This window comes from Typopeltis vanoorti, chromosome 16, assembly GCF_054136105.1.
Source record: "Typopeltis vanoorti isolate ZY-2024b chromosome 16, IOZ_Tvanoo_1.0, whole genome shotgun sequence".
Lineage (NCBI taxonomy): Eukaryota > Metazoa > Arthropoda > Arachnida > Uropygi > Thelyphonidae > Typopeltis > Typopeltis vanoorti.
The window spans coordinates 69,024,905-69,037,566 of NC_143564.1; the positions used below are offsets into that span (position 1 = coordinate 69,024,905).

A 12,662-nucleotide genomic window follows, 5' to 3' on the forward strand; every position below is an offset into this window, starting at 1 on the left:
CATGGCATTAACACAAACATAAATGACGTTCACAATACTTTCAAGTCTTTCAGACCAGACATCTTATTTCTGACAGAAATAAGATGCCTACATCTACTGCTGTGCACCTCCAGTGTGCCCAAACTACACACTTCACTATTCTTTTCACCACATGGGTGGCACCTGTGCCTTTGTGAAATCTGACATAGCCTGGAGAGAAGAATGGTTAATTTAGAATCCCATTCTTTCAACCTTCTCTGGCTCATGATTTCCTTGTCCCCATTTAGTAACTTTCATTAGTTGCATTTACCATTCTCCAAACACTAATAACCATTCAGATCTCTTCACTTTCCTTTCCATGAAACTTAATCATCCTGTCTCTTCACTTTCCTTTCCATGAAACTTAATCATCCTGCAATACAGCTATTTAAATAGTGAAGTCATCTTTGGTGAACTCAACGTCCACAACTCCAACTGGCTTGAACACCACCAACTAAGCAGGACAAGAGCAGAAGTCTTTGCTATAAGTAATGACCAAAAACCAATTGTACATCTACCACTCAAATCCATGATAACCCTCTTTACTTTCTAAATACTCTGAACATCTTTTTGACCAGTTCTCCTTCCAAATACATCACAGAGAATACCACTCCTCTCTGAGTAGCTGAGAGGAGTGGTGATCTCTGTGATGTATTTGGTACAATGTTGTACGTCTCCTCTCTCATAGAATGCCCCTCTTCCAACCACTACCAAACTCACATCCTCTGGCACTACAAAGCAGCTAATTGAGATGACCTCTGAATTTCTACTATTCCTTTCTTTGGTTTGACTACCGCTTCCACTTACCTGACCCTAATAGCTGCTGTAAATGAGTCACAGAAATTATTCTCACTGGTATGAAGGCCTTCAACCCCCACCACTCTCCAAGTCCTTGTTCAACCAAAAATGTGTCAAAGTAGTCAAAGAGAAAAATTCAGCTTAATGCATTTAGCTCGCATCAAGAACTCCCCCTTCAAACTCTGCCTATACCAAAGCATGCAACATATGCAAATCAGTCATCAGTAGATCCAAATCCAATTTCATAAAGGCCACCAGCAGAAATCTCACCTCCTGTCCATATGGAAACCCATGCATTCTGGTCACTTGCTAAGGCCATTCAATGCAATTTCTGCTCTCCTGCACTTCCACCTCTGTCTCATCCTGATGGTACCATTATAACTTGGAAACTGGGCAAAAGTGTGGTTAGTAAAGGTGTTAGAGCTGGGTTCTTTACTTTTAGAGTAGTGAATGAGTGGAATGCGCTCCCTGAGTCTGTAGTGGATGCTGTGACAGTGAATGAGTTTAAGGCGAGGTATGATAGATACTGTATGAATGTCAGATAGTTGTGATGAATATGTTTGGGGCCTCCCTCGATGAGTCTAATGACTCCCTGGAGTTGCCCGTAATAATAGTAATAGTAATAGTAACTTCACCTAAGGATAAAGCCGATCTCCTAGCATCACTCTTTTCCTCAAACTCCTGCATAGATGACCAAGGGAAATCACTTCAAAAAGCCATCAGAAAACTACTAAATAACTTGGATACTAAAACATCTTCTGGTCCTGATGGTATTTCCCCAACTGGTCTCAAGCACTGTTCTCTGGAGATAATGCCTGTCTTGCATTGTGTCTATAATTTATTATAAGTAACAGGTACTAACCCCAATACATGGAAGCAATCTAATATACATCTTATTCCAATAAAATTGTGATAGAAGCATACGTCAAATTACTGAGACCAATTGCCATCACCTCCGTTCTCTCCAAAATAATCAAAAAAAAAGTCATCAACAGTCATCAACAGACCAAGTGTCCAGTGGTGGGTGCCTTGAATGGCACCCACCACTGGACACTTACCATGTAAAGGTCTGGAGAAATTTGTGCTGTCACCCTTGACATTTCTAAAGCTTTCAACTGTGTGTGACATCAAGGCCTACTAAACAAATTGCCATCCTTCAGTTTCCCTGCCACTCTCTGTAATTAGATAACCAGTTTTCTCTCTGGTTGTTCTCTGCAAGTCATGGTAGATGATTCCCTCTCTTTGAGCTTCACCACCAATGCTGGTGTGTCCCAAGCCTCTGTCCTATCACCTACTCTCTTTCTCTTGTACATAAATGACCTACTAACAATAACCATTAATCTCATCCACAGCTGTGTAGATGATAGTACTCTCCATTTATCCTATTCATTTATTTGACAAACCATGCAGTACTCAGACATCCCAGGACACAAGATCATCTACAACTAGTGCCTTAAACATTGATATACATACTCTCCTCAAACAGGGCAAGGATAACTTTGTTATGTTCCACCAAAACAGTCATGCATCTCAGCAGTGGCGGCCCATGAAGTTTTTAGTGGGGGGTGTTGCCTATACAAAATAATTTTAAAAAAATTATTTTTTTCCTAATCAGTAACCAATTTATTAATAAATAAATCTACATATTTATTTATTAATAAATTAGTTAGTAATTAGGAAAAAATAATTTTAAAAAAATTATTTTGTATAGGCAGCACCTCCCACTTAAAGCTGTACGGGCCGCCACTGCATCTCAGTAATACACAAATCACCAGACAAGATCAGATCTCTTTGCTTGGATTAACATTTAGCCTCCACTCTTTCCTAGCATAAACATGTCACATCAATAGTACGGGATCAATGAAAAAAATAATAAAATAAAATAAAAACATGCCATCCTATCCCACTGTTGTATTCACATCGATATTTTTCCTGATGAATCTAAGCACCTTGTGTTCATCTACTTTGATTCTCACATTAGCAACTGCAAAATCTCCACCTGGATTTATAACCCTTGCAAAGCAATCACTCAGCAACTAGACTATTTCTTTTGCTTCTGTCACCTGCTTACTATTAGCACTGTAAAGTCATTCTTCCTGTGACTTGCTACATAATGAAAAAACTATTGAATTTACTTTGGTCTGCTTAGCTAATTTTCTCTCATAATCTAATTTGACCTTTCTTTCTTAATATTAGTCACACTTCTTGCATGCACTTTGTACTACTCACAAGCATGTGGATCACCTTTTTCTTTATATTTTATGCACAATATTTTCTTTTTTTTGCAACTTTTGTTTTATCTCTATCCATTTATTTAGTCCTGACAGTGGGTATGCAGTGTGATAGAGCTTCTCTCAAACAATCCCAGACCACTTCTCATGCACTACTAACTTTCTTTCATTGCAGCTCCTTAAGCCATTGTATTGTTGCAAGTTGCTACCCAAGTCTGTCATAAATATAATTTTTATAGTTTAACATACACCCTTTCTTGGCAGAGAATTCTACTTTAGAACCTCTCAGAACATGGTCACTTTTTACAAATGGAGGCAGTGTCTACCTTGGTTATGGATACATCTTCTGATACTATTACCAGATCAAATACTTTCAAACCCCTAATCCCTTTGACATGCTGTGTAAGGTAATTATTCTTTAGTGGCTGTATAAATTCTACTTCCATCTAGCCATGCTTCCTTTCCTCCCTCCAATATATGTTGCATAACTGAAGTTATCCATAATATATCCATAGTTATCCAAAATAGCATCAAACAATAATCTTCTACTTTCCTTTAGGCCTGTAAAATATAAGCAGTAACTGGCCAACATCCTTTTATCGTCTAAATGCAAATTCATTAAAACCTATTTCTGCCCTGCCTCTATTTTCTGAAACAGGCTTCCATGCCAAGAGACTTTGTGAAAGAGGCTATCCAAACACTTAAAAAAAAAAAAAAAAAATATATATATATATATATATATATATATGTGTGTGTGTGTGTGTGTGTGTGTGTGTGTGTGTGTGTGTGTGTGTGTGTTCCTTCTCTCTTAGCCCTTGTCTACACATAGCACCAGTGTGCTACACATTCTACACCCTCTTATGTGATAGAAAAAGGAAAAACTGACGTGAGTGGTGCTCATAAAAGCTGTTAGCAAAGAATGTGGGTTTGGAGATTTAGAAGTAAATGAATGTTTTAAAGGATGGAACTATGACCATATTTGTGAAATAAATCTGGGATGTTTTGGGAGGTTTGCTTTTTTTTTGTTCTTTTTTTCTGCATGTAATCTATTTCTCTTTGCTTGACTTTTCACAGTTGATTAAAGTGAGCTGAAATTTGAATGGATAGAGAAAACAGAGTAATGGATTATATACATGGAGAATTTTACCTAAATCCTTTGTGAGCTATTGCCTTGGCAATACTCCTCATGTATCACTCCTAATAGGACTCCTCAAGGCATTTAGCAGAATAGTAGTAGCAAGATTAATGTCTAGCTGTGTAATTACTATACTGTGACTAAATAGTAACTAATGTTACTATTTAGTCACAGTATAGTAATATACAGCCAGTCTGCAGAATAATTCTTTTAAAGTTGTACCTTCAAAAACAAAACAAAAAAAAATTATCAGTCTCTCCATGATATATGACAGAACTCTGAAATAGGCAATGAGGGAAGGGGGGAAACTGGGTCATTGCCCACTACTTTAAGCTTCCATTAAAAAAGTGGTGGAGGTGGTGTTACACTGGGCAATGGAACTTGATCAAAGTTTGGTAGTACCTAATGCCAAAGTGACTTGGTATTTTTCATGAGGAACAATGGACATCATAGTGCAACCACTGTCTACAGTAGCGGCACACTTAAAATTAATGTAACAGAGAGATATAAACAGAACTACTAATAGGGTCACATGAAAGCATTGTAGAGAATTTGGTTATTGCTAACTAAATGGCTTCAAAGGTCATTGTGGTAGCCAGAACATTAGTTCCATTAGTATTTAAGATTTCTGAGGTTTAGGTTTTAATCCTGCAATCATTCAACCTATCTCTTCCATCTCTCAATAAAATGTCTTCAATCTCAATTTAAGTCTTTTTATACTAAGATACTTACAATAACAAATTGAATAGATTACATTATTTGACTTTCTGAGAAAAAAATAAGAAGTATATAACAGACAGGTGATAGATGAAGTGCTTTGTAAATTTCAGTTTTACCTGGAAAACATTTACATGAAAGTGTAATGTCATTTGCTGCTTGAAGGAATCACTATTAATCACCACCATCATCATCATCATGCTATTATTTCAGGAAACTCAATACAAGAGGTTTACATTCCAAATTCAAATAAATGGTAATTTAAAGGGGAAAAAATACTTACCCACTCTTCCGGTTTGACAAATCTTTTACTATAGCATTCTGAGGTCTATAAAAAAATATACACATTACAGATTACAGTCTGCAACTTCTATACAAATCATGTGATAAATTACATTTGAAAATTTTCAGCACATGCAAAAATTTTCCAATAATTTCATAACATTTTAAATGAACTGTGATTGCAATATTTATATATACATATTATAAATAGTTTTATATATAAAAACCAGGTACATTTGGACCATTATGGGCCAGCAATGCACAACACAGAGCCTTTCTTGGTCAAAGCAATCCCATCTTTACAAGGTGTGGCCTTTCTCCCAAAGGACTCTGGAACCATCAGCAAGCATTCCTACTGTAAAAAGATATATTCATAGTCAGAGGAAATGCCAACTGGATCTATTAAGTGACAGATGGCATTAATGGGTTGAAGAAGCATCACCATCCTACTTACCATGGGACTGAAGCAGCTGTTGTCATGACTGGTCTTCAGAGCAGGGATTTTGGCTTCTGTCCTCAATCTTTTAACATGGAACATGAGTGATAACCTTCAAGGGCATACCAGACATACTATGGAGATTCAGAATCTTCCCTATTTTTGAGGATACGTAAAACAGTTTTGCAGGCTGGCCACCTGAGAGCATATGGGATCAAACCTGTGGCACATTTAGGAGGCTTCTCAATCAAGCCATATACTGCATGCATTACAGAGACTGAATGCTCTTTGTGTAGACAATATGTCTAAGAGTCTATTTCTTTCCAATGTATCATTGACTGCTCCTTTTCTCTTCACCTCTGAGAGTATGACTAAACAAACTGTCTTCAAAAAATCACAAAATTATTTTAAAAATGCAAAAACTTACAAAAAATCTCTTTTACATTCACTTTACCAATATCAGTGGTATAAACAGCAACTTAAATAATGTGCACCATCACTTACAGACATCCAAATGTGATCTGTTTTTTGACTGTATCCCAAATATTACTGCCAATAACCACAGTTCATCCTAACAGTCCAAATTACACAGTTTGATTCTTTCTGCCACAAGGGTAGTAATTGTGCTTTTCTGCAATCAGATACTCTTAGTCAGAGCACACTTAATCTTGAATCTCCTCTTTTCAACCTTCTGTGGCTTAAGATTTCTTTGCCTTATTAGGTTTCATTCATGAAGGAGAATTATGATTAATGGTAGAAAGAGCTTCAGACCAATGTTTGGCTAGCTTATAAGTTGTACTGCCAAAAGAATCCACTACAAGTCCTAAAGGCGCATTCTCTTTTTGAATTTTTGGAAGTGTGTATAGTCTGAAAACTGAAAATTCGGTAGTCATTAAAAGATTATTTACATAAGTGATTTCTGTTTCTATCATTAATGTAGATTATTGTTGAGAGGGATATCTTTAGAATGGTTCAAGATGCGAAATAGTACTGCAACAGCCACAGAGCTTAAAAGCAAGAACTAAACTTTAGAAATTCAGTAGTAAAATCTAGAAAAAAACATCAACTGATTCTAAGAAACCTAGCAGGTTGTCTCTCATCCACAATTTTCCTTATCCTTTTCAAGAATACCAGACAGATGCTAAATAAAAGTTGCAAAACTAGAGGTTAGTATGAAAGCAAGCCTTTGTCCTGCCTGTCCTTAAAAAGAGAGATAAAAGTCAGCCATCAAACTACTCTTTACTACCCTGAGACCTCATTAATGCATAATCAACAGTAGATTCTGCCACTATTATATAGCAGATTTTCTGGCCAACCGTACTAACCTTTAACAAGTCATGGACAAGTTTAGAGAAACTCATTATTATTATTAACATCTGCCCTCCATGGAGTCAGAGACTCATTGTGGGAGGTGCACACTATTCCACACAATGCTCATCCAATCATGCCTTAAAATGATTCAATGTGTCTACATTCACAACATGCTCATGCAATGCATTCCACTCAAATCTTGCATAGAAGCCTTCTTACAAATTACCATTTAATGGTCTCAAATTTTTATTTATTAGACACATGTATTCACAAGAAGACAGCAATTTTATTACTGCAAATATTTAGACCAGAAACTAACTGGTCATCATCAGCGCATGGCATAATCACAAGGTGAAGCTACAACAAAACAACAGAGAATGCTAATTCTATTTACAGAGCTGAGCCACATGCCAGATGCAACTTTGTCCCTCAAAAACTCAAGAAACTAATTTTTTTTTATTTCCAGTTGCTATCTTATCATCCCAGTCTATATTGTCATAATTAAAATCACCCTTTTCTTATATGCTTGCCTAATTTGATTATGCATTTCATGATCACTACCATCCACATTAAAAACATCTGCCTAAGTATGATATTTCATTCTATTCACCTCTATCTCACACCATCACACCTCAAAACCACTATTTCCCTCTTGCATGTCTACCTCATATGGACATAAATCTTTCTCTGTCATCAATACCACTCCACCTCACTTTTTACCCTTTCTATCTTTACAAAATACATCATATTCTTCCATCTCTATTCTTGTCAGGCTGTCATCCTCTTCCAACAATGTCTCACTTAATCCAACAATTTTTGGGTGAATAAACTCATTCAATGCAACCATTTCATTTGCCTTGTTTCTTATACTTCTAGTATTTGTATACAAACATAACAGCTCATTCGTGGATCTATAACAAGCTTCACTGATACCACTTATTAGATGTAGCTTCTCCATACTTTCCCCAAGCCATTTCTTTTTCTCCTTATTCATCTCAGAACCTTCTTCAAATCTGTTTGCCACCTCATCTCTTCATTATCAGACCTAGGCAACACACTACCTTTCCTATCACACTATTATCTTTTATCCTTCTCAACAATCTCCTGATATCCAATCTTAGGTTTTCCTTATTCCCATTTAAGTCGTTTATCCCTATTACCACTACCAACTTTTTTACTCGCTTACTCCTCATATCCAATGCCTTAATCACTCTATTCATTTACCTCCAAGAAAACAAACCTTCTGCATCTTCTCGTTTACCACACCTCTAAAAATCGAATTTCTATGCAATGCCATTCATGGGCTTTTCATTACCTTTTCATACTGACATCATTCATTTTCGTCTTCTTCACTCTTTATCTAATTCTTTTCATTTCACTCCACATCAGTTTCATCTCTTGCCTCGTCCTCACCAACTCAGCTTTCAAATCTTGCAGAATTTTTTCGCTATCATTCACTCTCTCTCTCAAGTTTATTGCTAGTCATACATGCTTGTTTGCCGTCAAAGCTATTTGCCAACCTACCATTAATTGTACACTGTTTTTCAACTTCTGCTACATTCATATCCTTTCATCATTCTTACTAGCATCGATTGTTAAGTTCAGCAGATAGCTCATTCGCTTTTTCAAAACTTTTTTTTTTACCAATATTTCACTGCTCTTTTACAGTGTCTCTCTTTGCTATCAGATCAGCATTCTCACTATTAACACCTTCAGTTCCACCCATTAAGTCCTCATTCAGATAACACTTCACACACACATACACACCCTCCTTCCATCCACCTTAAATATCCATTATTTATTGATATAATCTAATGAATACATATAGCATACCTTGCATCTCACGAAACAACTAAAATCAAAATTCAATGTTCGTAAAGGCAAAGACAAATCCACCATCATCTTTCCTTCGCCAGTTACTATACTCTACTCTAAGTGTAAAGATTTTGCATACAAACTTAAACAAATAAGCCTAAACACTGCAAGAGCACAACTTCTGTAACTCTTACACATAAACACACACTTATTTATATTAATTTTTTTCAGTTAAAGATGTAACTATTCTGCCTCTGGTTGGTGATAGTGATCATGAAGTACTCACTTGGGAAGTGACTAAATTTATGAATGTTCCATTCAGAAAAGGTTACATGCTGAACTAAAAAGCAGGAAATTATGACCAACTGAGTAGTATACTGAGTTCAACAGAATGGTATCGGTTGCTAGATGGGAAGAATATCAACAATGCATGGGAAACATTTAAAAAATATTTAAATCATGCAACAGCAGAATTGTGTCCCAAGAGTTCTATGAATAAATAGGGTAGGAGTCAAATGGATGAAGTGGAAGGAATAGCATGTACATAAGGATGGCATCCATTATGAAAGTTATAAGCAGCAGGCTAAAATAGTCACAATTGTTGTACAGAAAGCTAAGTCTGAGTATGAAAAGAAGCTGGCTCTGCAAGCTAAAGACAACCCACAAGAATTCTTCAGTATGCTGCAAGTAAAAGAAAGAATGAATATGAGAATAACTCTTCTGCATGCAGATGGTGTGAGAGTGACAGATGAGAAGAGGTTATTCAACTAATGAGTGCCCATTTTGCTAAAAGCTATCAAGCTGGTATATGCAACATTGAACTAACTGCTACTTCACTAAATGAAAAAACTCAGGTGTATGAAGAAAAGGTATTAGATCTGCTATGCAAACTGAATCATTCAGCAATGGGAACTGATGGGATATCAGCACAGGTGCTAAAAGAGTGTTCAGCTGAACTGGCTATTCCTTTGACCTGGATATATAATTTGAGTCGCAGAACAGAAAAATTCTGCAGGAATGGAAAGAATGTATGGAAAGAATACTGTTGCACAAAGGTGGTACAAACACCAATGAATCCTATCAACAATCAGTATCTCAGAAGTAGTGGTGAAGATTTTGAAAACATTGGTTAGGGCTCACATTCAGAAATGGGTTGACAGTGAATCTCTACTTTGCAATGAACAGCATGGGTTTACTAAGGAAAGGTCATGTTTTAGCAACTTGCTCACATTCTATAATAATGTAACCATTGAACTGAACAAGGGAAAAATGGATACACCATGATACTTTGGGATTTTGCTAAGACTTTTGACAGGATACAGCATGGAAGACTGTTGCATAAATTGGAGAATATGGGTTTGGATTATAAAATATTAGTGTGAATAAGAGGATGGCTGACTGATATCAAAAAGTGGTATGGGGGGGATGTGAGTCTGCAGGAGTTCAGGTAACTAGTGGTGTACCACAAGGATCAGTCCTTGGTCTACTGTTATTCAATCTACATTAATGATATTGGGAAGGATTTGACAGGCAACGTACAACTATTTGCTGATGATGATGTGGCAAAGATAAGTAGGGTAATTAGGAATGCTGCTGATATGCAGCACTTACAGAATGATTTGAATAGGCTGGAATTGTGGGCATGGGAAAATGGATGTCAGTAAATGAAAAGTCATGCACTTTGGCATGATTAGATATCCAATGTTGTATTATATTGGTGAGATTATGCTAGAAGAAACTGATTAGGTTAGAAGGAATCTTGGAGTGTTAGTAGGTAGCAACTCTAAGTTCATCAGCCATGTAGCAAAAATTGCAAATACAACTCTAAAGATAATTGCAATGCTGAAATGAACTTTCACATGTAATGATAAGGATGCCATTTTGCTTCTTTACAAAGCCTTGATAAGACCTCACTTGGACTATTGTGCACAGGTGTCATCTCCTGGTTTCCATTGTGATTCTGATAGTGGAGAGAGCACAAAGGAGAGTGATAAAAATGATATCAGGATTGTAGAATATTGATTATGAAGACAGATTGAGAATTTGTAGACTGCAGACACTAGTAAACAGGAGAAATGGAGGTGATATGATTGAGACTTGAAAACTTCTGAAAGGGTCATACAAGATTTCGGTTGATGGAATTTTTAATTTTATGGAGGGTGGGAAAGGACAAGAGGGAATTATTGGAAGCAGAGAATGAATGCGTGCTAAGAAGGGGGGGGGGATAAGAGCCAGATTTTTCTCTCATAGGTAGGTGTGTGATTGGAATGGACTACTATTGGGTATTGTGTGTGCAAGCAGTGTGGATGAATTCAAGAATAAGTATGATAGCTGGTGCGTGTAGTATATCGCCTCCATTTCTCCTGTGCACAGGTGTCATCTCCTGGTTTCCATTGTGATTCTGATAGTGGAGAGAGCACAAAGGAGAGTGATAAAAATGATATCAGGATTGTAGAATATTGATTATGAAGACAGATTGAGAATTTGTAGACTGCAGACACTAGTAAACAGGAGAAATGGAGGTGATATGATTGAGACTTGAAAACTTCTGAAAGGGTCATACAAGATTTCGGTTGATGGAATTTTTAATTTTATGGAGGGTGGGAAAGGACAAGAGAGAATTATTGGAAGCAGAGAATGAATGCGTGCTAAGAAGGGGGGGGGGGATAAGAGCCAGATTTTTCTCTCATAGGTAGGTGTGTGATTGGAATGGACTACTATTGGGTATTGTGTGTGCAAGCAGTGTGAATGAATTCAAGAATAAGTATGATAGCTGGTGCGTGTAGTATATCGCCTCCCTTGATGACACCCTGGAGGTCTCTCTCTTAATAGTAATAATAATAACAATAATAATAACTTGTCAAAAACAGTTATCTGGACCGAGAGCCTTCTTTACACAAACCTTCCAGCAAAATGGAAGGATTGTATAAAGAAGGCTCTTGGTTCAGTTAAGTTTTCAGATAAGCGATTATTTTTTATATTGCTTTCATGTATTGCTTTAATTTTTGTAATTTTGTAAAGATACATAAATGCCAATAATCCTGATTTTTTCTTGAATCTTAACATGAAGAAAATTACTGTTGCATATTTTAATACCATTGTACATTCATGTTGTGCTCTTCTATTTTAAAAGTAAAATACATAATATAAACTTGAAATTACTCTCATTATAAACTATCAGCTTTTAGATATCTGATTGTGCTTATCACAAGGAACTTAGTTTAAGAAAACATTGTATGAGATGAAGAAATATGCAAATTTAATACCAAGATCTGTAATTTGTAAGAATAACATGCATCAAGAAAAAATGTGCCATTGTCTGTGAAGTACAAAAATATTTGTGACGTAAGAAAGCAAATTCCATTTTCATATAGAAGTTATTACTTTAGAAAAAGAAAGAAAACATTTTGAAATAATCAACAGTGTGCACAAAATTTTATTTATATTTACATTGCAATCTGTATACAAATTGTAACATTACAAATTATTGTAATGTTACAATTCTGCTATGCAATTACAGGCTGTGAACTCAAATCACACTGGATGACAGATAATTTTCATTCCTCACAATTTGTGTGGCCACCACAACTCTTCTTACAGAAGACCTGAAAGTACCATGCTTAATCTCTTGTTGGGTTCCCAGATAATCTAACCCTTAGCTTACCCACAATGTTTACATTGTGGGCAAGCTAAGGGTTGTAGATGAGATTAACATAAAAAACATTTAGATGCAAATGAATGTCTAATGCTTTCCTGGTTCTGGAAAGTAGTTCAGTTAAATTCACTGCAAAATGATTTTTTCAATTGTAGAATTAATTATTAATTTTATAGTAAAGTAGATTGAAAATGAGTTTCCTACTTTTATGTGAATCCTATCCACAAAATGTTGTAAGAGATAGATAAGTCAGAACCTTACTCT

The 12,662-nt window shown here is 36.1% G+C and overlaps 1 protein-coding gene across 1 annotated transcript in view; it reads right to left on the reverse strand.

Moving 5' to 3' along the window:
- LOC150098108 (band 4.1-like protein 4) overlaps positions 1–12,662 on the reverse strand; it is a 637,189-nt gene that overhangs the window by 155,781 nt on the left and 468,746 nt on the right. Inside the window, exon 20 of the mRNA XM_090406685.1 lies at positions 5,183–5,227. Coding sequence (XP_090262811.1) covers positions 5,183–5,227 — 45 coding nt within the window. The remainder of the gene's footprint in view (positions 1–5,182; positions 5,228–12,662) is intronic.